Source organism: Lepidochelys kempii, chromosome 3 (genome assembly GCF_965140285.1).
Source record: "Lepidochelys kempii isolate rLepKem1 chromosome 3, rLepKem1.hap1, whole genome shotgun sequence".
Taxonomy (NCBI): domain Eukaryota; kingdom Metazoa; phylum Chordata; order Testudines; family Cheloniidae; genus Lepidochelys; species Lepidochelys kempii.
This window is the reverse complement of record NC_136382.1, coordinates 27365214-27387071: the sequence shown is the minus strand read 5'-3', so window position 1 is coordinate 27387071 and position 21858 is coordinate 27365214. Positions and strand designations below refer to the sequence as shown.

General features: G+C 38.8%; 1 protein-coding gene across 4 annotated transcripts in view; it reads right to left on the bottom strand.

Annotated features, from left to right (window-relative positions):
• NBAS (NBAS subunit of NRZ tethering complex) overlaps positions 1-21858 on the bottom strand; it is a 406503-nt gene that overhangs the window by 259474 nt on the left and 125171 nt on the right. For all 4 annotated transcript variants that reach the window (XR_012157919.2, XM_073335981.2, XM_073335983.2 and 1 more), the window contains exons 25-30: positions 20456-20629; positions 16177-16310; positions 15054-15116; positions 13532-13654; positions 12035-12137; positions 7378-7607 (exon numbers count right to left, since the gene is read on the bottom strand). Coding sequence is in view for 3 of the 4 variants with exons in the window: in XM_073335981.2 (XP_073192082.2) it covers positions 7378-7607; positions 12035-12137; positions 13532-13654; positions 15054-15116; positions 16177-16310; positions 20456-20629 (827 nt within the window). In the remaining variant the exon portion in view is untranslated. The remainder of the gene's footprint in view (positions 1-7377; positions 7608-12034; positions 12138-13531; positions 13655-15053; positions 15117-16176; positions 16311-20455; positions 20630-21858) is intronic.

Genomic DNA, 21858 nt, shown 5'->3' with positions numbered 1-21858 from the left:
TGAAGGAGGAGGACAATGGCCTTAAGGATTAAATCAAGGTATATACTCCATGTATATAAGTCAGTGCTGAAGAAAGTGTAGAGATCTTAGTGGGACAAACAGACAAAATAGATGTTCCAGGCTCACAGTACTGAAAAAAATCAATGTATCTTCTGTGAAATGTCTTCTCTGCATGCTTTTTTAGTTTTAAACAATCTAAATTTATACAAAAATCAATATTTACGATCAAAGTATGGCAGCAAACATAGAAGTATAATTCCCCCCAAACAGTTGAATATGAACACAACCAAAGCTAAATTGACGTAAACCAAAGTATCTGGCGGTCTTCACTCGACATGTAGAAGTTCACCTCCTCCCTCACATGGGTAACAGAAAAAAAATCTGTATGGGATTGGAGAGAGTGCATCACATATATTAAAATGTAGAGACAATGCCTTCCCCTAGAAGTCCTTCTATGCCACCCGCAGTCTCTGATTGGGTTTGGAAAAGAGAGAGAGAGGCATACCAATAGCCCACTCTTTGTTATGGTTATTTGACTGTCCTTATATATAAGGACCAGACAAGAGTCTGGGTCTTAAGCCATATTTGATCATTTAACTTCCAAGTTAGTCTCAATGAGTCACCCAGAGTTATTTATTGGCTTACTCCCACCTTTCCCTAGAATTTTAAGGGAAAAACCTTGAATATGCAAAATTCATTAGCTTCTTTTCCTACTCAGTACTTCACAAAATATGTATCTGCACAGGTAATTATTTATACTCCATCAATAGAAATAATAAGTAAACTGTTTTAAAAATGTACAGAAGATGTTTTTATTTATTAATACTAAACCAAGCTCTGACCAAGAGGGATGAACCTGGTCTATTTGGTTACAAAAGTGTATCCCCAGTCTGTGTCCAACATCAGTCTATCACTTCTAAAATAGAGAAAAGGCTGGGGGGGGGGGGTGATCAGAACTGCATTTTCAGGCCCTTTTAACAACTTTTTTTCCAGTTCACTCATGGAGAAACCCGATTAGTTAGCGGTGGCCCTAATTATTCATGAGAATAAATGCATGGTTTGCTGACCTATACACTCAGTAAGTGTTCCACTAAAAAGAATAAAACTTCCTAATATCAAGAAAGTGAAATCAGTTATTAACTGTTCAACTGTAAAGCACCTGAATTACGCAATTAAAAGTTGCTTTTTTTGATCGCTGCAAAAACTGATAAGGAGCACAAAGAATTATTTTTATAGGCCAACATGAATACTGTGCCTTAGAAAACACTAACTTATTTAATAATTTTTCCTCATACTTTGGTTCATCCACTTAGATGTAATTAAGTAAAAAAAAAAAAGTTTTGTTGATTCTATCTTACGGGGGAAGAAAGAAATTAGTCTGAATTAATGTATACTTAAATAATAACATAAATGGAATAGAAAATTCTTAAATAGTAAGGAAACACCAGATAAATTAAGTCATTTGTATATAAAATTAATATTCAGGATAAGCCAAGGTATAAACCACAGTTGGGGTTGGTCCTGCTTTGAGCAGGGGGTTGGACTAGATGACCTCCTGAGGTCTCTTCCAACCTTACTCTTCTATGATTTATTTTCAAAGTAGGAGACATCAGATTCTCTTACCTATCTACATGTACCTCATAGACAAGAACCATTAAAACACTATTATATTTAACATTTCAGTGAAATGATCTCTCACATTAGATATAATTATCTTGTGATGACGGGGACATCTCTATTTCTTTCAGAGAAAAAAAAATGTTCCTAAAAAGAAAGGGATGAAGTACAGCAAGGCTGCACTAAAAGAAAATAAGGGAAATAAAGAAGGAAAGAAAAGGAGACGAAATTGAAAGACTGAAGAGAAAAATGATTACTTATTATTCGCATTGTGGTAGAATCCAGAAGATCAGGGCTGTACCAATAAAGAACAAAGAGATGGGTCCCACCACAAAGAGTCTGAGACAGCGTCATATGGACATGAGGATAACAAGGAAACAATGAGAGAATGTTGATCAGCATGGTAAGCAGCAGCTATTGCTACTTGACCAAAACAAAACAGATACACACACTTTTATATCCTCTGTTCAAGACTCTCACAGCACTTTCCAAAAATCACTGAGATAAACCTCAGAACACCCAATATTAGAGGTTGGATAACTACTTCCCCTTTACAGATCAGAAACTGAAGCATAGAGTACAACAAGACCCTGGACTTGACTTGAGTCACAGCCATCTTGTGTATGGACTTAGCATAACCCACAGTCATGTTGTATGCTCAGCCACCGTAAGTTGAAAACAAAAAACTACAGAGTCAGGAGAATTCAGGCTTGACTTAGGCAGACAGATAGAAAAGTATCAGCTGCAGCATTACGAATACGGCTAGATATATATTCACAAAGTCATAAGAATAGGGAGAGAATGGACAAGCTAACCTTGAATTTCTGTAGCTTCTTCCTGATAAAAAAAAATATATGAGGTTTTGCTGTTCTAAGTGTATCCCACTAATGAAGCACAAAGATAAGTAGTCCTTGAGAAGTTATTATTAACTGTGAAAAATACAAAAGCTAATGAGTAGGTGGTCTTAGGCATGTGAACCACTGTACAGTTAGTGGGTTTTTTTGCATAGCTACAATTTTAGTAAAATAACTGATTAAGGCATAGATAAAAGAAATCCTCATTTTAACTATATAATAAGGGTCAGAGAACAAGCTCATTGGAACTTAACTCCAGGATACAGCTCAAGACCAAAGTTGCTAGGATTTTTTAACCCCTGCATGATTAGGTTGTGTAGAAGCTGGAGACCCGGACGAGATCAGATCCTGACTAGGAGACTCTGTCTGCTTTATTGGGAAAGATGAGCATTAGATGCTTGGCATGTGTATTCTGTTGATTGTTAATTGGTAATAAATACATGTACATGTTTAAGAATATTTACTGTATGACAAAGGCTCTTTCACTGGGAGAAGGTCCTGTTAGCCCTCAGAGGGCCACTGGGCCTAGGGATGGGTGTGGGAGCCCCAAATTGTGCAGGTAACATGGAGAGGACAAGTGACTTGGTCACATAGGAAGTGCAAGATGCTGAACACATGCCTAATTTTAAGCACATTAAGTGGGGGGAGGGGTTGTTTGTTTTTTACATTTTTTTAATGTATGTTGATGTGACTGAAGCTGAAGTAATTATTCTGGTTATTTGTATTATGATGATGTTTGTATTATTATGATGTATTATTATAACACCATCTAAAGGTCAGGGCCCGATTGTGCTGGGCACTGCACAAACAGCTTTCCCCTCACACCAGAAACATAAATTTGACCAGATCAGTGAATGAAATATCCTGGTTGAGTTCTGTCTGGATACCAATTTTTTTCAGAAGTTAATGGACAATCCATGCTGAACTTCTCTTCTGATGGCCAGGCTGTTAACTGTAGGTGCTTCAGGTCCAGATGAAAGAGGCATCCCCCAGCTTTAAGAGGTCAGGTATTTTCTTCAGGTGCAATGTGAGATCCTTAGCTCTCTAGTAAATCCAGTGGAGGAGTAGGATGCCTTCAGCTTTCCCCTTTTGTATCCTTTCGGTGAACTGTCTTGAAAGGAACCAGATTCTTCACTGTCCAGGACATTTTTAACATTGTAACAGAGAAGCTTTGACTTCTTGCTACTCCCTGATTTTGGAATGGATATAAACACTCATGCCTCAATCATAAGCCAACTTCTAATGGGAGGTAGGAGGAAACTTCCTCTATAAGTATCATAATAACCCACTACATGGTTTCTTTCTCACTATCACAGACAGGATACCAGAGATGATAGAGCACTGGTCCAATTCAATATGGCTTTTTAAAGACGGACATGTTTATGAGGGTTGAAATGAACTAAAGAATGTGTACTATAAGATTTTGGAAATTTGTGTTCCATATATACTTGTATGTAAAGGTCTAGAGCGACCTTTTTTGTCTTGAAGCGTGTTGTTTGTCCTTACCTGCCCAGAAAGAGGCATTTGGATGTGATCTCAGAATAATGCCTAATTTTGCATTACATCAAGTGCATGGTTCTATGTCCTCAGAAGGCATTTCAGCAGGTGCATTTTGAGAAACCCACTCAGGGGATGAAGCTGATACCTAACACTAGCAATTCTAGCCTTTGGATGACTCCTCGAGAAATGACTGATGTAACCAAGTTCTGAATCTCTACAATATTTACCACTGTGGTAAAATTATGGCCAGATCCATGTCTGGTTTGATCTCTGGATCAGCAACTCTCTGCACTGAGATCAAAAACTCCTTGATTTTGAAGAATTGGTAGCCATGAATCCTTTCCAGAAGCTGTTCATTTATGAACTGGTCTGTTTCTCTGGATGGAATACTGACTGGAATGTTGTCTATGCGTGGGAATAAGTGTATAACATGCAACCTGTGTCTTGCTGTGACTACCACAAGCCATTCAAGATTCAGAGTGCAGAGGGTAAATCAGAAGGAAGACTCTTGCACAGGAGTTGTCAGCTCTTCTATACAAATGGTTTTTGTCTTTGTCAGAGTATTTTGTTGGGTTGGAGGAAAATTTATCTAGGTTTCTTTGGAAACTTGCTCCAGATTTTTCCCTCTGCGAGGGTAATAGTCCCTTCTTTGGTACCCTTGGTTTCAGTAGCAACCAATGGGTTGCTCTGCTGGCTTCAACAGTAAGGGTTGATGTGCCTCTGCAACGTCAGCTTCTAATTTCTCTGTTTCCCCTGACAGTTCTTCATTTGGAAGCATAAGATATCCAATTAGGATGAGCGATGACCATTCACAGGTATTACATTACTTCCGTGTAGCCACCAAGGTAGAAGCCATTGTTCATCACAAATCACATCAAGAATTTGACCAAGACAGAACCCAAGACAGCTCATTCCAAACAAGGATCATATCCCTAGATGATGATCCACTTGCCTGCCGCCAAGTAAGCTTTCCTTACCAAATATATGAAAACCTTTTGATTTGAATGGCTATAGGCAAGGCTTTTAAATCGTTGTGCAGTGTGTCATGAATTCTATGGGGTCATTTGGAAGGAAGTTCCCTTCTGAAGGTGTAATTGTCTTTCACTGGTGGTCCTACAGCTGCACCAACCTTAGGTTCCCAATACGTATGAAATTTCTTTCATTTTTATATAAACATTTTGGTTTAACATTTAGTTTAATCGGACATCCTCATTTGGATATCATGTGCTCTGAAAGGAGGCATTAATAGGAAAATACCTATCTAATAATTCTTGAAAGGGATAGTACTGTATTAATATTAGTTTCCTTGCAAGCCACTGACATGCTGTCCTGTAAGAGTCCTGTAGTTTTTTGCTTTTGCTCCATATCTGGTATTTCTTCCCATGCTGTTTGTAGGGGAGAGGCAGTACACGATACATCCTGGCATGGCATTCATGTAACAGCTTGTTAGCTGTCCCCAGGAACCTAAAACGCAGCCTGCCTGCTGCCCCGGGCGGGCTAGCACCCAAGTAAGTACTGCAGGAGTAACCCAGTACCACTCAGGGTTTTACTGAATCCATCAGGATCAGTTTGAACATGGGAAGATATTTCTCACTTGCCACCCAGTAATCCCATGATGGTGCAGCTTTGTGTAGAGTGGAATCCTCATGTGCCTCTGTTCTGGTCACAGACTGCTTGACGTGCTCCTGAGGCTTTCATGTGGAGCCTGAGGATGGGTGGAGAAACAGAGAGACCTCCCCACCTTCCAGAGTCTGCGCCCCTTTCCGTGGACATCAAGGGGCTATGGCTGATGGTCAAAATGCTCAATTCCCATTCTGATGCTGCCTGAATTCTGAGCCCCCTTTCCCTTTCAGAGCCAGGGTCGTGGAAGGGTTCCACATGCAGTAGGCTGCAGTCTGAGGCAGGGATGCACAGGAGGAACTGGCTCTTCTGCATCCCCAGACATGCTGCTGGTGAGGGAGGGGCACAATCCATGATACAAAGCACTTAGAGAGACTGTGTAGGAGAAAAGCCACAGCAAGCACTTCCTCAGGGGGAAAAGGACTTTCACTCCACTTGTTCATTAACAATATCAGTCTTTTCCTTGCAAAGGATACTTGCTTTTGCCTCTTTGGGACTCAGTCTCTGGGATTTGCAGGACTTACTCCTGAATATCATGAGAATCCCCCAGTTCACAGCGGGAGGAATGGGAGCTGTGTAGGAGCACGGCTTCTTTCCCCAGGGAGCAGAAGACCAACTTCAGTATCTGGAGCGGGGGCGACTCTGGATCCTTCCAGGCTTTTTCCCCCTCCTGTCCAGCTCTGTTATGCAATTTACCTCCTGAGCTGGCTGGATAACTTCTTCCTCCTCCCCAGACTTTCTCCCATATACTCAGAAGCTCCTTATTGGGCTTTCCTCTGTTGGAGCATTGTTCATTGGAACACAGTGGGGACCTGACATGCCAGTCCAACTCTGAGTCCTGTGCCCTGGCACCGCAAGGGCTGGCCATATGGGAACAGGCAGCGTATTCTTCCCCCTTCACAGACCCTCACATAGAAAACACGGCTTAGATTTAATCCAGGTGTTTGTGGGACAGCCCTTTCATGCCCTAGTGTTGTCAGAAGGATCTGGCAGGGGGGCGCTGCAACAGCAGATCCAGGGGGTTGAAACCACCATATTGCTATTTACCCAACGTAGGGGAGGAGGAGGAGGAAGAGAAGTTGCAATTGCACAAAAACAAATAAAAATAAAGTTTAAAAAACAAATGGTCAGGAGAAATGAACTGCCACCTGGTTACACTGCCAGAGGCAGAAAGGCTGGTAGCCTGAGGTGAAGGGCAGAGCTTAGTCCTGGCGCCTCCTGCAACAACATTGAACTGTCTCCACACTCCATAGATGGGGAGGTTTAGCCCATTAGGAATCAATGAGGTGAGAAGCTGTGCAACAGAAAGCAACTTATCCCAGCCAGACAGCTTCGTGTACTTTCACATCTTCAAAGCTGAATCAGAAGATGAAATGCACGGATCTCCATCTCATCACAGAGAAACTCAGAAAAAAAAAATCCAAACACTTAATGGTATTGCATTCTTCTTCTCCACAAACTCTCTCCATTACCGTCTTGCTTATGGCATCCCTTGTAATGCTAGATGTGACATAGGGAGCCATTCTAGCAACCAGGAGTGCAGAGATGCTCCAGCAACACCCCTTTCCTTCCAACTATGCCCCACTAAGCCAGTTGTTGCAAAGGAACTAGGGGACTCCTCAGAGAAGCTATGGTTACAGCCCTTTTTTCCCCACTTGCTTTGCACAAGGGCACAGAATGTAGAGGGGAATCTGGCCCAAGCTCTTTTTCAGTAAAATTCATCATCTACTACATTTAAAACAAAGGAATTAAAAGGTGAAGAGAGAGAGAATGTGTTTTACTATACCTGGCCAAATCCATGCAGCTATCAGTCAGACTGGTAGAAGAATTGAAGTATTCTCTGCCAGCAGCCAAAACCAGTTTGATGCTTTTCTCATAGCTGACTCTATATCGTGGTTTTCCTTTTGAGGCAACACTAACTGGTGGATCCACTGACCAAACACTGCAATGCATCATTTGCCCAGCTAGGTGTATATTTTCTAGATGGCTTGAACATAGAAGGCTTTCAGTAAATATCTGCAAAGTAAGATGGGTAAATTTGTTACAGTAGCTTCAACCAAAAAAGTGTTTAGTTTTCTGTGGGACCAAGCCATCTGAACATAAAGGTTCCTTGTAATATGTTGGGAGAAAATGAATTTAAGATGTATCTGAAAAATTATTCCAGGATTAATATTTGCATAAATAATTTTTTAAAGTATTTTAACCACAAAAGCAGAAATAAGACAATTATTTCTATCTTTCTCTTTTTGTTTTTTAATTGCAGTACAAATTTAGTTCTGCTACCACATTAATTGTTAAACTTCAGAATAAAACCTTTAGTGAAACTCAACAAGATTAATTTAAAAAAATTCAAAAGATAACATCTTGCAATTTCAAAATATTTTACAACTCAGAATTGACCCACACTAGAGACAGAAGTTTTGAGGTGATTATTTTTTTATTTGTTTTTATAGATGGGGCTTAAAAACTAGAAGAATAAATTTCTACAGTGTAATTAATATTTTTATTAATAGTGTTATATATAGATAAAATTTAGATGACATTTGTGTAACAATATGCATGCACATTTATAAACAAAAAGCTCAAGCTTCAAAAAGGGCCACTTCTTCCTCCTAATAGATTAATTATGTTAGCTGCAAATTTGAAACTGAACAAACGCATGTTTTGGATGGAAATTTAAAAAAAAAAAATAGTTTGCTGCTAAGCAATACCACAAAGACAAGTCTTGATATCATCAAGATTTATGTAAGTGCTTAACTTTACACACTATAAGCAGTCCCACTGAAGTGTGTAAAGCTAAGCACTTGCTGAAGTCTGATCTCCATGCTTTTGCCCAGGTGCAGTTTTACTGACTCCTCCATCATCATCTGCTCCTGAAGAAACATAACTAGAGATCTACTTAAATCGCAGCGAAATCACACTTTTTTTGTGGGTTGGGCACAGCATAAATAGCAAATTTCACAGATGTGTTCATACAGTAAATATATAAAGTATTGTACTGTACTACTACTGGGCTTGTCAGCCACCCTGGATAAGGGAGTCTGCTAAATCAGGGGTTCTTGGACTTTTTTTGCTGGGACACCCTCTCAAAATATTGCAGGCTGTGAAGACGAGGCCCACCCTGACTTCTGCGCTGTTGCTGGCAGCAGCGCTGCCTTCAGAGATGGCCACCCGGCCAGCAGCAACCACTCTTCAGCCACCCAGTTCTGAAGGCAGCACAGAAGTAAGGGTGGCAAAACTGCAGCCCCCACTACCACAGCCAGATTTCAAGAGGAGACGAGATTTCATAGTCCATGACATGTTTTTCACATCCATGAATTTGGAAGGGCTCTAAACATAACACATTTAGGTTCATAACGAACATTGGAATAATATTAGAATTCCCATTGGGTTTTATTTTTTAAATTTTAAATCAAGACTAATCTTCAAAATACAAAAATCTGAATGTTAATATATCAAGATATTTGCCATGAAACATTTAACTGTTTTAGCCTTAGGCCAAAAAGCTGTGATTATTTAAAATGTACTTAAACTGCATAAATACTCTTTAAGAATAACTCAAATCAGTGAATCATAGTTTTTCCACAAAGTAAGAGACCAGTACAATCCTAATTAACAAGAGCAAAATAAAATATTTGAACACTATTTATTATAATTTTGCATCGATCAAAAGCTTTTAATTCCATGACAAACAAATTAAAATGTTTCTGAGTTAGGAAGATTTTTTTTTGCCCCAAAATTTAGTTAATTACATTTAAAACAGTGCATCTGTAAGCAACATCTGTATTTTTAGAAACTCAGATACTATAGTTATGATCACCACAGAAAAAACTTTACATAAAATATAGTTTATTTTATTCTTTCAAATCCATATGTCAGGAGAGAGTGAGCTCTACTGGAAGCACACATAAGACTATATAGAGACCCAGAGGCGCCTCACCCCCATGACAACAGGTTGCAACAGTCTTACATATGCCCTGCTCCAGTGCAAGTCAAACAACAGTGAGATAACCATATCCAAAGTTGTGTGTCTCATTCCTACACCTAAAACCTTTGAGTAGGGCATAGCACATATGCACACTCAAAATTGGTGTTAGACTTTAAAAGCAACATGATGACATTAGGGATACCTGCAAAACAGGTGGCAAGAACAGAGCTACAAAACTAGTAGAAGATTTTGATGACCGAAACACATGCTAAAATAAATCCACCCACCTACACTACACCACCAGTAAAAATGCTGTCACACACTCAACAAAACAAGCACTGTCAGATAAAACTTTTTTATGTGGTTCTACAGGTCTTTTGAGTTGTCTCTCTATTCAGCTTATATTAAGACATCAAGCAGGAAGTTTCTTCTTCCCTCTCATAGCAAAAAACACAATGAGATGTTCAACAAATAAATAAAGAACTAATACTTTGGATTCCATGACACCTTCCATTCAAGAATCAAAAAAGAACCTTATATTTCAGAAATGATTACTTCAGTTTCACTTCATGAAATGTAGATGACATCTAATGGATAGGCATACCAGACACAAAAGGATTAAGTGATATGTCCAAGGTCAGATAGGAAATCTATGGCATTAACTTTCTTCCTTTTGTGGTCTAATGGTTTAGTGTTCTTAAAAGCACCAAACCACTAGAATGTGGCAGAGGTCTTACAATTCACCATGCAATATTTCTCAAGGGAAAGCCGAAATATAGGCAGAGAGTAGCTACCACAAGGCTGGCGATAAACCATTTTAATCTCCATAAAAATATCTGACTGGTAAACAATTCTTAGTATGTATGAACATAGCAATTTGTAGATAATGATCTAAGGCAAAAAAGTATCTATATTTGTTGATTTATAAATAAGAGAATAGACCAAAAAGCAGATTGTTGGATACGGGTCCCATGCTCCAAAAGGATCCCCAGAGTTTTTGTTTCAACCAAATAACACAACACACTTCACAACAAAGTCCCAACACAAACGTCCCAACATTGATGCAGAAGCCCCCTTACAGGGCTATTCTTTTTCGAAGGCCATGCATGATTTTCAAACAAAAGATATTAATTTACCAGATCTGAGTGGTAATGGAAGATACAAATACAATAGAACCTCAGAGTTACAAACACTTGAGTTATGAACTGACCAATCAACCACACACCTCATTTGGATCAGAAGTACATAATCAGGAAGCATCAGAGACCAAAAAAAAAAAGCAAATACAGTACAGTACTGTGTTAAACGTAAACTATCAAAAAAAAATTAAGGGACAGCAGCCTTTTTCTTTTGCACAGTAAAGTTTCAAAGCTGTATTAAGTCAATGTTCAGTTATAAACTTTTGAAAGAACAACCATAATGTTTTGTTCAGAGTTACAAATATTTCACAGTTGCAAACAACCTCCATTCCCAAGGTATTCATAACTGAGGTTCTACTGTATGTTCTAGCTGCAACAAAATATGCATACTTTCAGTCAAATGAATAATCCAACTGTTTTAATTATCTAGTCCATTATTTCACAAAAAACAGGAATATCTTCTAACATACAGAGTTTTTCTTGACATGGCTTAAAAATGTATAACTGTAGAAAAAAGTGGCATATTTCAATTTCTAGTTTAAGTCCCATATGCTTTTTTTCCTTTAATTCCTTCAAAACAGTTCAAATTTGCTTTCAGAACGTCTCCCAAGAGCAAGAGAGACTGGCAGCTATATGCAATTAATTCTGTAAACTGTAATGAAAAAAAAACTTACAATAATATAAAACTTTCAAAAGATGTCAAAATGTCAAGATAAGTAAGCCTATGCATAGTGTAATCTAAATGCTGAACTGTAGTGTATTAAAGTAAATATGCAAATAAACAGCACATATCAAAATAAATTCAACTTCAGCATAACATATGCAGATTATTTTCTGCCGAAATTGAATTTCATGTTTCACTTTAAATCAAAGAGGAAAATATTTATACACAGTCCTGTAGGTACTGTGGGTGACATTAAAACGCTTGGCTGAACACAAAGTTCATGTTTAATTAAAATGTAACATTTAACAAAAATATAATTTATCTTTAAATTACTTTTATTAGTAATCACTGGCCTAAACTTCTATTTATTAAGATATTTATGAATCAAAAACTATTGATCTTATAACTCTTATGTTCCTCAAGTAACTTTAGTCTTTTGATTTAAATAAAAATAACCTCATGCTGAGGGACTGACAGGAGACTACATGGATTGCTGATGAAATGTATCCAAGGAATTCCCTAACAGAAACTTTAACTACATTAGTTTCAATAGTAGAGTTCACAGATAGCCAGTGGGTAATATTTCAGTACAGCATGTGAATATTTACTCATGTCAATCCTGGTAACACAAATGAGAACAGCAGTACAACCTGAGACGATTTATTCTGATATCAGTTTGTAGAATAAAAATAGAGGACTGGGTAGAAATCACCTCATAGCAACTGTCAGGCTCTAAGCACGTGTAGACATTCTGCTGCATATCCAACATATCCTGCAGTAACCCTTTCCAGTGCATCTCATTGACTGGAGGCTGCCTAAATAAATAGGAAAAAAAATCAATATTTATTGTCCCCCTTAATGGAATGTTAGCTGAAGAAAGAACAAAGGGAGATGATGCTAGAATTCATCATGTGACCCGACATACCACAATTTTGTGTTTTTAAGTAAGCATTCCCAAAATCCTCCGGTGATGAGCTATTTGTTGAGCTATTTCTAACAGCACCCAAAAAAGTTGGGTAATCATAACTCTGAGACATCAACTCTGCAGTAAATTTAATGTAAGCTACCAAAAAGCCTGACATAAATTACCTGCAACCCATGGAGAAGGCATTATTATTTTTATTTAAATTTTATTTTAATTTGGTGAGATTTAGATGGCAGGATTCTACTAAACTGTCTATTGGTTCACTATCTGCCCGACTGCTTTTTGATTGTGAATTAACACTGATGTTAGCATTTTCTCTATATTCTTGATATTAAATTATTTAACTGAGCACCTGACCCTAATAGGTAAGGTAGTAAGACATGGACGTCCAAGAGGCAAGGTACTTTTCTTCTACGGCACCTTCTTACTTTAGGAGGAACACTGATTTGACCTTTCCAAACTATTTAAAAACTCTTAAGAGGGCTTTCAGCACGCACCAGCTATACACTACCAATAAGGACTGACAGAGCTTTTCTTAGCAAGAGAAGGAGTAATTACAACACAAAAAATGCTGCTTTTAATCAAGGCTTCAGCAATCTGATTTCTCTGTTCTCAATACAGGATGTACAATAACTCAGCTACAGTAAGATAGAATATGAAAAATAAGAGTTTTTTTTCCCAAATTAAAAAAAAAATCACTAAAAGAAGAAACAGCAGATTCAATTATTGCTAAATACCTGAACTAAAAATTACTGAATAAAAAAGCTCATAAGAAAACCATGTGAAGCCAAAAAAATTCTGAAAGATGCTATTTCATAAATTCTGCACCTTCTGTAAAACAGAATTAGTTTTAAAGGATTTTATTTCCAGGACATGAGTTTTATTGTTCATTTTTAAAGTAAAGTATCTTCTCTGCCAATATGCCTTTAAGCTTGCTTAACTGAACAAAACACAACCATACTGAAATCAGTCTGCAACAATTCTAGGAAGAGGTAGTATTTTTAATAACAACAAAAAGCAGTGAAGCGCTTATAGTCAATGTTCAATTTCACGTTAACAAGTTTGTTCTATGAATATTGTGTTAAAGCTGAGAGAAAAAAGTACCATCATATTTGTGTATAAAGGTGAAAATGAGTACTTGTGGCACCTTAAAGACTAACCAATTTATTTGAGCATAAGCTTTCGTGAGCTACAGCTCACTTCATCGGATGCATACTCCGATGGTGAAAATGCACAATCTCTGAACATGGATATTCTAAGCTGCCCAACAGTGTCAATACTCACTTGCGTCCTGTGTGCCTGGTCAGCCTAATCATAAGCTTCTCCGCTTGCTCTGGGCTGTTCTGCGTATCTTTTACAAATGACACAGGTTTCTGAAGTCCATGCTTCTCCAAAATTTCTGATACACTATAAATATACAGTATAAATCATTTAGCATCTTGTCATTTTCTCCTGGATTAGATCATCATTATTTGTATCACAATATTGCCTAAAGCAGTGTTTCTCAACCTTTTTGATACCTGGATCCAGGGTTTGCTGCCTTCCTAAACTGTCAGGGAGCTCTCAGGGACTGGCACGAGTCCACGGACCGGTCGTTAAGAAACAACGGACCAGAGGCTTCAAACAAGATGAGAGTTCTATTGTGCAAAGCACTGCACAGACACATATAGTGAGAGTCTCTCCCCCAAAGATCTTACAACCTCAACAGACAAGTCAGACAGAAGGTGGGAGGAAGGAATTATTAGTAGGGACCTTGCAGATGAGGAGCCTAACTGAGACTGAGAGAGAAGGTAACTTTGCAAAAGTCATAAATAAAGTCTATGGCAGAGCCAGAAATTGAACTCACATCTCCCAAATCCCAAACTAGTGCCATAACCACATGAGTATTGTCTCTCCTTCAAACAAAGAATACTTTCAGTAAATATACCACACTGGCAGCTAACAGCAATATTTTCAGCAAGTTCTTGAATTTTATACAACCTACAAGCATTATAAAATTTGATTATCAGAACATACAAACTTTTGCTAAGCTACAGGGAGCTGACATTACAACAATATCATTGGAAACCGAAAAAACCCTGCTGATTACTTCCCTTCTTAGACTAACCTCTTCAAGTCATTTTTGTTATGCTTCTCTTCCTATAAATACTCAAGACATTTGAAACTTGGCTTCGAGGAGAGGTCCTCAATCTGTGGGGTGTGCCCCCTAGAACATTCGGGGTGGGTACGGCTGGGGCCCAGGCCAGCCCCCATGGAGGACAGAAAGGGTTTGCCACTCAGCTCCATACTGGCCCAGAAGCGGAGCCCTGGCACCTCTCACAGCCAAGGCACCACTCTTGCCCCGTTATGGCCCCAGCCTCAGCCCCCTTACCCCTGTCCGTGGCCCCGCTCCTGGCCCCAATTTCAAGAGGTGGGGGCAGCGCAGACAGAGCTAATGGGGAGTGCTAGGTGAAAAGTTTGGGGACCACTGGCTTAGGGGCTCAGATTTGGCCTAAACCCTTTTGTCCACATTATAGATACTCTGACTGCCGTTCCACAGATAGAGGAGCGGTTCAGCACTCCATTCATATCCTTTGCAATACTAGCTTTGACATCTGATTTGGGGCAGTAGGAATATGTTTTGCAGGAAGAAAGTTACAACCCAAATATTGTAGAAGAACTCAACATTCAGAAAGTATTTTCCCTCTAGATTTGTAGTGAAGGGTTTGGATATGACCTATTATCCTATGCCATGGTAACCTGTACATTATTGTACTAGTCCTCCAATAAAACATAATGAACTGTTGATATGGTAAATGGTTTTTACCTGAGAATTTGTTCCAGTTCATCTACCTTGTCATGAAGAGTTTTAGTTAAGTCTGTTTCCGGGCTGTGACGGTTTTAAAAATAAAAAAAAAACATTGCTGAATGCATGATCCAGATATTGCTGGTATAAAACATTATCAACATGGAAATAAACACCAAAAAGTTGAATATTCTTTCTGGAACCTTTCAAAATCCAGAGGATGCTGCAGCTTTCAAAGGAAGGATTAAAACTGTTGGCTTCTGGTAGAAGGAAGCCCAAGAACTTGTGGGTAATACTAGACAACATTGAACTCACCCCTTGAAATATAGGCTCACTTCTTACCTGACACCCTCCCCTTCAACTCCCTCCCGTCCATCCACCTCCACTTTTCCAAGTGTGACCTTCCCAAGTGTGGAGACTGGGAGATTGGCAATGGACCCAGAAGAATAGCAGGTAGCCTAGGGCTTCTCCTGTTAGTCTTTCATCCATTTTCTCCAGAAATGTTGTTTGTCACAGAGCAGTTTCTCTGTAGAAGGGCCTGTCTCGTGCTGGCATGAATGCTTATGAGCTTCAATGTTGTATATAGCCGTGTTATTAGAGAGACAAGGTGGGCGAGGTAATATCTTTTATTGGACCAACTTCTGTTGGTGAAAAAGACAAGCTTTCGAGCTTACACAGAGCTCTTCTTCAGGTCTGGGAAATATACTCCGAAATTTTGTCTACACTATAATTAGACACCCATGGCTGGCCTGTGCCAGCTGACTTGAGCTTGCATGGCTGCAGCTGAAGGTCTATTTAATTGCAGTGTAGATATCTGGGCTTGGGCTGCAGCTCGAGCTCAGGGACCCTCCCACCTCTGCTTGACACAAAGGTCTGGGGAGTGGGCATGGCCTGGATGGCCTGATTTTGACCTTTCGATTTAGATAATTTGTTAAACAATTTTTTTAACATATATGAAGTATAGATTCAAACAGTTCAATTAATAAAGGTATTACACCAATTACATTACATACTCTAGCTTTTAATTTATTTTAATTATTTCCCCAGGAAAAACGAATGTCATCTCAGGAAATATTTTAGAAAATTCAGAACTATATTTATTGTGTTCTAAAACAGCTACAGATAACCACATATATATGCTCACCCATATCCTCTTTGTGGAAGGCATTCCAAAATATCATAACAAAGGGAGAGCTGGTCATCTCGTTCACAACTGTAGATACATTCCAGTGCCATACTCATCAGTTGGTCCTGATCAGGAATTATTTTTTGCTGACACTATCAAAAACAGAATATATTTTGCTGTATGTTGGAACATTTTTCCATTTACAGTCAGTTTTTCCATATTCCAGCGTTAATGTCAATACAATCTTAACTAGTGCAAGTACAATGATAAAACAAATTTAGTGATTTCTTTTTAATTAGAGGCTCTCTGGATCTTTAATAATTCTCTGTGAAATATCTTTTGTAATTACAGAAAATGCAACAAAAACTAATCTGTATCCTCTGTGTACTTAACCTGTCTGAAAGAGGAAGATACTTGCAACTGAATCCTATTTAATTTTGAAAAAGCAAATATTTTAAAAGGGGCAAATTATTAAAAAATACGTTAGGTGCTTGAAACCATTACTTACACACAAAGGAATTTACTTCATTTGCACATTAACAGCATCAATACACACTAAAATGCTGCAGTTATTGAGTACAGCCCATCCACCATAGAACCCACTACTGCATTCATCAGGAAAATAAGGTGCTTCTAATAATTATGTCAATTTATGATTCAGGAATCTCAAACTGTATCTGAAACTGGATCGATACACTGCAATAATTCATATAACTGCAAATACAATAGCTGAAGTGCAGCCTTATAGTGCCAGAGTATTTTATATTTTACTGAAGAACCCTTTAAAAGTTTCCATGCTTTTAGAAAGACCAGTTATTCACGGTTGCAAAAGCACTCCCCTCCCCCAGTAACAATGTCTGGTGTTATTTTTCTCTGTATCGGGGCCACGATTTGTGGGTACCTTCAATGTAGATCAACTGCCAGTGTTTTTACCATCATGTCAACTTGCACTGCTCAGATCATTAACAGTGGATGCCAATCTACGCACGATCTCACACTACTGTAAATGCAGGATGTGATATGGAGAAGAGAAATACAAGCATAGGCGCCAACTTCTCCTGGCGCCAGTGGATGCTCAAACCCTCCCGGCCCCAGCCCGATTCCACCCCTGCCCCGCCCCCATTCCAACCCCTTCCCTAAAGTCCCCGCCCCAACTCCACCCCCTCCCTGCCCCTATCGGACTCCTACCCCAAATCCCCGCTCCAGCCCTGCCTCTTCCCCTGAATGTGCCACATTACCGCTTCTCCCTCCCTACTTCCTAGCTGTTTCATGGCAGCAAGTGCTGGGAGGAGAAGCAGGGACGTGGCGCACTCAGGGGAGGCGGAGGTGAGCTGAGCTGTGGAGTGGGGGCGGGGAGCTTGGCTGCCAGTGGGTGCTCTAGCCCTGGAGCACCCATGGAGTCGGCGCCTATGAATACAAGGGTTATTATGGGAAAAATAAGTTCTTTTGCAATAGTGTGTCGTTCAGTAAGGATGTAATCACTGACAAACTATCGGTGGTACAGCTCCATTTTTTGGTAGAGCAGTGGTGGGAGAATTTGAGAAAGTTTTCAGCACAGTCAACACCCAAAAAAAAGGTTTATAAGACATGCAGTTCTTCTACTTCCTGTTACCCATTGATTCCATGGACCTATCTATATAGGACAACTTATGTGGGTATTTAAGTCCTTCTACTTGACTCTGAGGAAGGAGAGAGATAGTGGAGAAATGTTACTCAGAAAGTGATGGCTCATAAGCCTATCACAGTGGATGACTATGTAGTAGTGAGAAATTCTTGATATTTTATTGGAATAGTCATAACTTGGCAGAGGTGACAATTGTACTGAATGTGCTTCTATCACAATAGATAAAATATTAAGCATTTAGGGTTAATTTTTTTTAAAAATACTCGGTGTCAGCCTAATCCTGCTCCTATTGAAGTCAATGGTAAAACTACCACTGACTTCCACGGGAGTAGAGTCAGTCAACACTGAAAAGGTTTTCAAAGTCCCCTATCCCTTAGTTCTTTCCTTTCTCATGTACCATCACCAATAACAAAAGTTCCTACAGGCCAAATTCTGCCCTCACTTGAATTGTGCAAACCCAATAGCTCTAGTGAGGCTGTGTGGGAGTAAGCAAGTGGAAATGAGTAAACACTTCCATTGATGATGTACAAGGGGGATCATCATCTAGCTCTCTCACTTCTAACTCTGCCGAGCAGACACTGAGAAGTGGTAAAAAGTTAGTTGTATCTTAAACAATAAGATATGCCTGAAGACACACAAGGAGCAGACCTCCTGAGTAAGAAGTCATCATTTTTAGCAACACTTTTCCAGAGTAGAACCACACTTCAAAAGTAGGTAATTAGATAAAACATCAGTTGGGGGAGAGAGGGCCAAAACTTGTGTTTATTAGGCCAGCATATGAAATACAATTTCACTTGCAATTTTGATTTGCTCCTAAATGCACAGTTAATTCATCTGCAGAACTTTTCTCTAAATATCATTTTTGTGAGATGTAAGAAGTGACTGTTGACGCCCTCTTTTGAGTAAAGAGGTTATTGCTGTGCAAATGAAACACCAATCATATAACAGTTAAGGATTGGGACATGAACTTGGCTGCAGTTTCATCTTTTGAAATATTACATTATAAACTATAAATTGAATCACCAGAGTACCAAGTTTTTGGATCAGATTTAAAGTAACTCAGATATTAATCTCATTCATATGGGACTACATCCATCAGAAGCAATTTAAAATCTGTATCTGAATGTGAAAATTAGCTGTATTGACATTTTGTATCATAGCAATTATATTAATTTGCTATTTCTTCCATCTTCTATATCATTAATGAAGATGTCACATATCACTGTTTCAAGAAACAATACTGGTGGCTTCCAACTCGAACTTAACACACTGCTATCTTTCACTGGCTCTTGCTTTCCATTTTTAGCCAAAGGTCAATCCACAGTCAAGGCAACGTCAATCCAAGGCACTGTCAATGTTCCAATTAAGGTTTCATAAAATACAGTATTTATCATTTTACTAGAATCCAAATCTATTACTGTGGGGAAAAAACTATCAGGCATGTTTGTCTAACAAGATTTATAAAACCTTGCTGTTTATTATGCATAGTTCTGTTGCCCTGTAGATATTTAGTGATTTATTCACTCTAAATATTTCTTTCATTAGTTTACTTTGAATCAGGTCCTCATTAAGGCAATGTGGGCCCTGAGGCACATTGGACTCCCTTGGTTTTACCCCCTGTGGACTTATGCCCCAACATTCATTTCAAGTAGGGGCAGCAGGGGGTCTTCTCCCCTTCCAGAAGAAGCAGGGAGAGTCCATCTCTATTTTCAGAAGCAGTAGAGGTGTCCTTCTCTACCCTATGAGGAGAGGTAGGGGGCTAGAACTTACCTTGGCAGCCAGAGTGTGCCTATACAGGAAGCGGGTGTGTTGGTGTGATTATTGATTGTGCACTTAAAACACAGGACAGGAAGCTCAGGATTTAAGCTGGACCTTTCTGCTATGTAGGTTTTAGAACTCTAAATAAATAATTACACAAATAAATGTACTTTATATGAACTGACGAGGGCTGTGGGTGAATATAAATTTAAAATATCTAACTACACACATTTTAATCTAGCTACTGGGAAAAGGTAGTTTAAATAATGGATGCAAAGATGAATAGAAAGGGATACAGTTTATTTTATTAAAGTTCTCTTGTGGTCCTTCTACTTTCTTATGAGAATAGTAGCAACTTACTGAAATATGAATTTCAGCATTTTTATCTACAGTGATCAACATCACTGCTTTTTTCCCCTCATTAATGAGGCAAATAAATACTTCTTACCAGCACTTTTAGCGGCAAAAAAATGAAAGCTGGTAAAATTCTTCAGGGAAAGGCACCAGACAGAAGTACTCAGAAAATATTTTAAGAGGCTTCAAACAAACAGAATATTTAGCCATGTTCAGAAAATGAAGTTCAATGCATTAGCAAAAAAATGACATTCAGAAGAATCCCTACTCATTTTTACTCTACTGGGTATTTCTGCTAGTGATTAATGATTAACATATCTTTTGATATCCTGATCAAGAACTATGGTTTAACCATGCATTAGAAATTCTGTTTTAACCTTGTTTAGGGAACATTATTTTCATATCCGCATGACAAATGTTCATTAAAAAGGAAAAAAACGGACAGGCTCAACCTCCAAAATCGGGAAACAAACAAACCTTACCTCTGAATCCAGTTCTGCAAAATAAATTATAGTTTTCAAATACGGCAATAAAACAAAACAACTATGAATCTGTACTTACATCTGGTTTTGAATTTTGAAAAATCTTCAGAGGGAATTTCAGGTCTTCCTTTGCTAAGCTAACTAAATACTCCCCAAAAAGTGTGTTTGCAAGACCAGGGGACTGATTTTCACAGCGATGTAGAAATGGAACCATCCACTGATAAACGTTCTTCACATATCTTTCATCAGAAGACTAGAAAGTGTAAGAAGTTAAACAAAACAAATGAAAACAGAATGATAAAACCTGGTTCCTTTTTTATTTTTAAATGAAAAAAGGTAAAAACAATTATATTATGTGTAACAGTAATAAACTGCCCTCATCATGCATCATCAGCACCGTTTGAACCCTGAGCTTGCAGCAAGACTCCTACCACTTTAACTACAGAACTAATTAAATTAACTGGCAGGAGAAGACTGTCATCCAAGATGGGAGGGATGGGCTATTGAGTCTAAGGGAGTCTTATAGAAAAGCCCAGCTTTCTCATTCGTCAGCCCCCTTGACTACAGCTGACATGGTCACTACCAGGCATTCCCAGTGCAATGTCCCATGCCACTGCTGCTTTGGTGGTGGCACGAGCCCAGCCTTACCATATTCATATTAAGTTATTTTGTCAGGCTACCAAAAGTTCCCCAAGGAATGAAAGCAAGAGAAAATAAATACACCGGACCCTCGCTAGAACGCGGGGTTCAGGATCCATGCGCGATACGTTAAGGCGGGGATCGCGTTATAGCGGGGGCCACTTTAACATAGATCCCAATTTAAATATTTAAATTTGGGATCCATCACCGCGACAGCGCTATATGCGAATCCACACTATACTAATGCGCGCTTTAGCAAGGGTCCGCTGTAGTGATTTGCAATAGTGTATGTCTCAGCAAAACTTGAACAGAATTTCACGGGACAAAGAAAAGGCACTTCTCTCACCCAAGGACATTCCCCCGGCTGAATTTCAAAGGCCTGCTGTACACATTGGAGGTGTTCCAAAAGAAAAAAGAAAATCACAAGAATCTTTTTGTAATGGTAAATGTTAGGAAAACTACGTATTGGAGTCAGTTTCCTCAGTTTCCTCCTACAGTACAAATTGTATAAAAAAGATGGATATTGCACAAGAAAAAGAGGACTGAAGAACCAGAGAAGATTTCAGATGAGTTTATCTGCTGCACAGAAATGAGCTGGGTTTTTTCTGCTAATGCTTATAAACATCAAAAACCATCTTTAAAAAAAGTGCTCTTAGAACTTGTGCAGTAGTAACAGTGATACTTACGGCATTTCCATCTTATTCCCGTTTTCAGTAAATCATGGCTTGCACAGCCTGAAATTATTCAGGCTTAGTCTCTGCTGAAAAGTTGGGGTAAGAGTGGGGTTGTTTTCATTTTATTTTTAAAATAAGCAAAACTGGTTCTGCTGTTTTCCAAAAATAC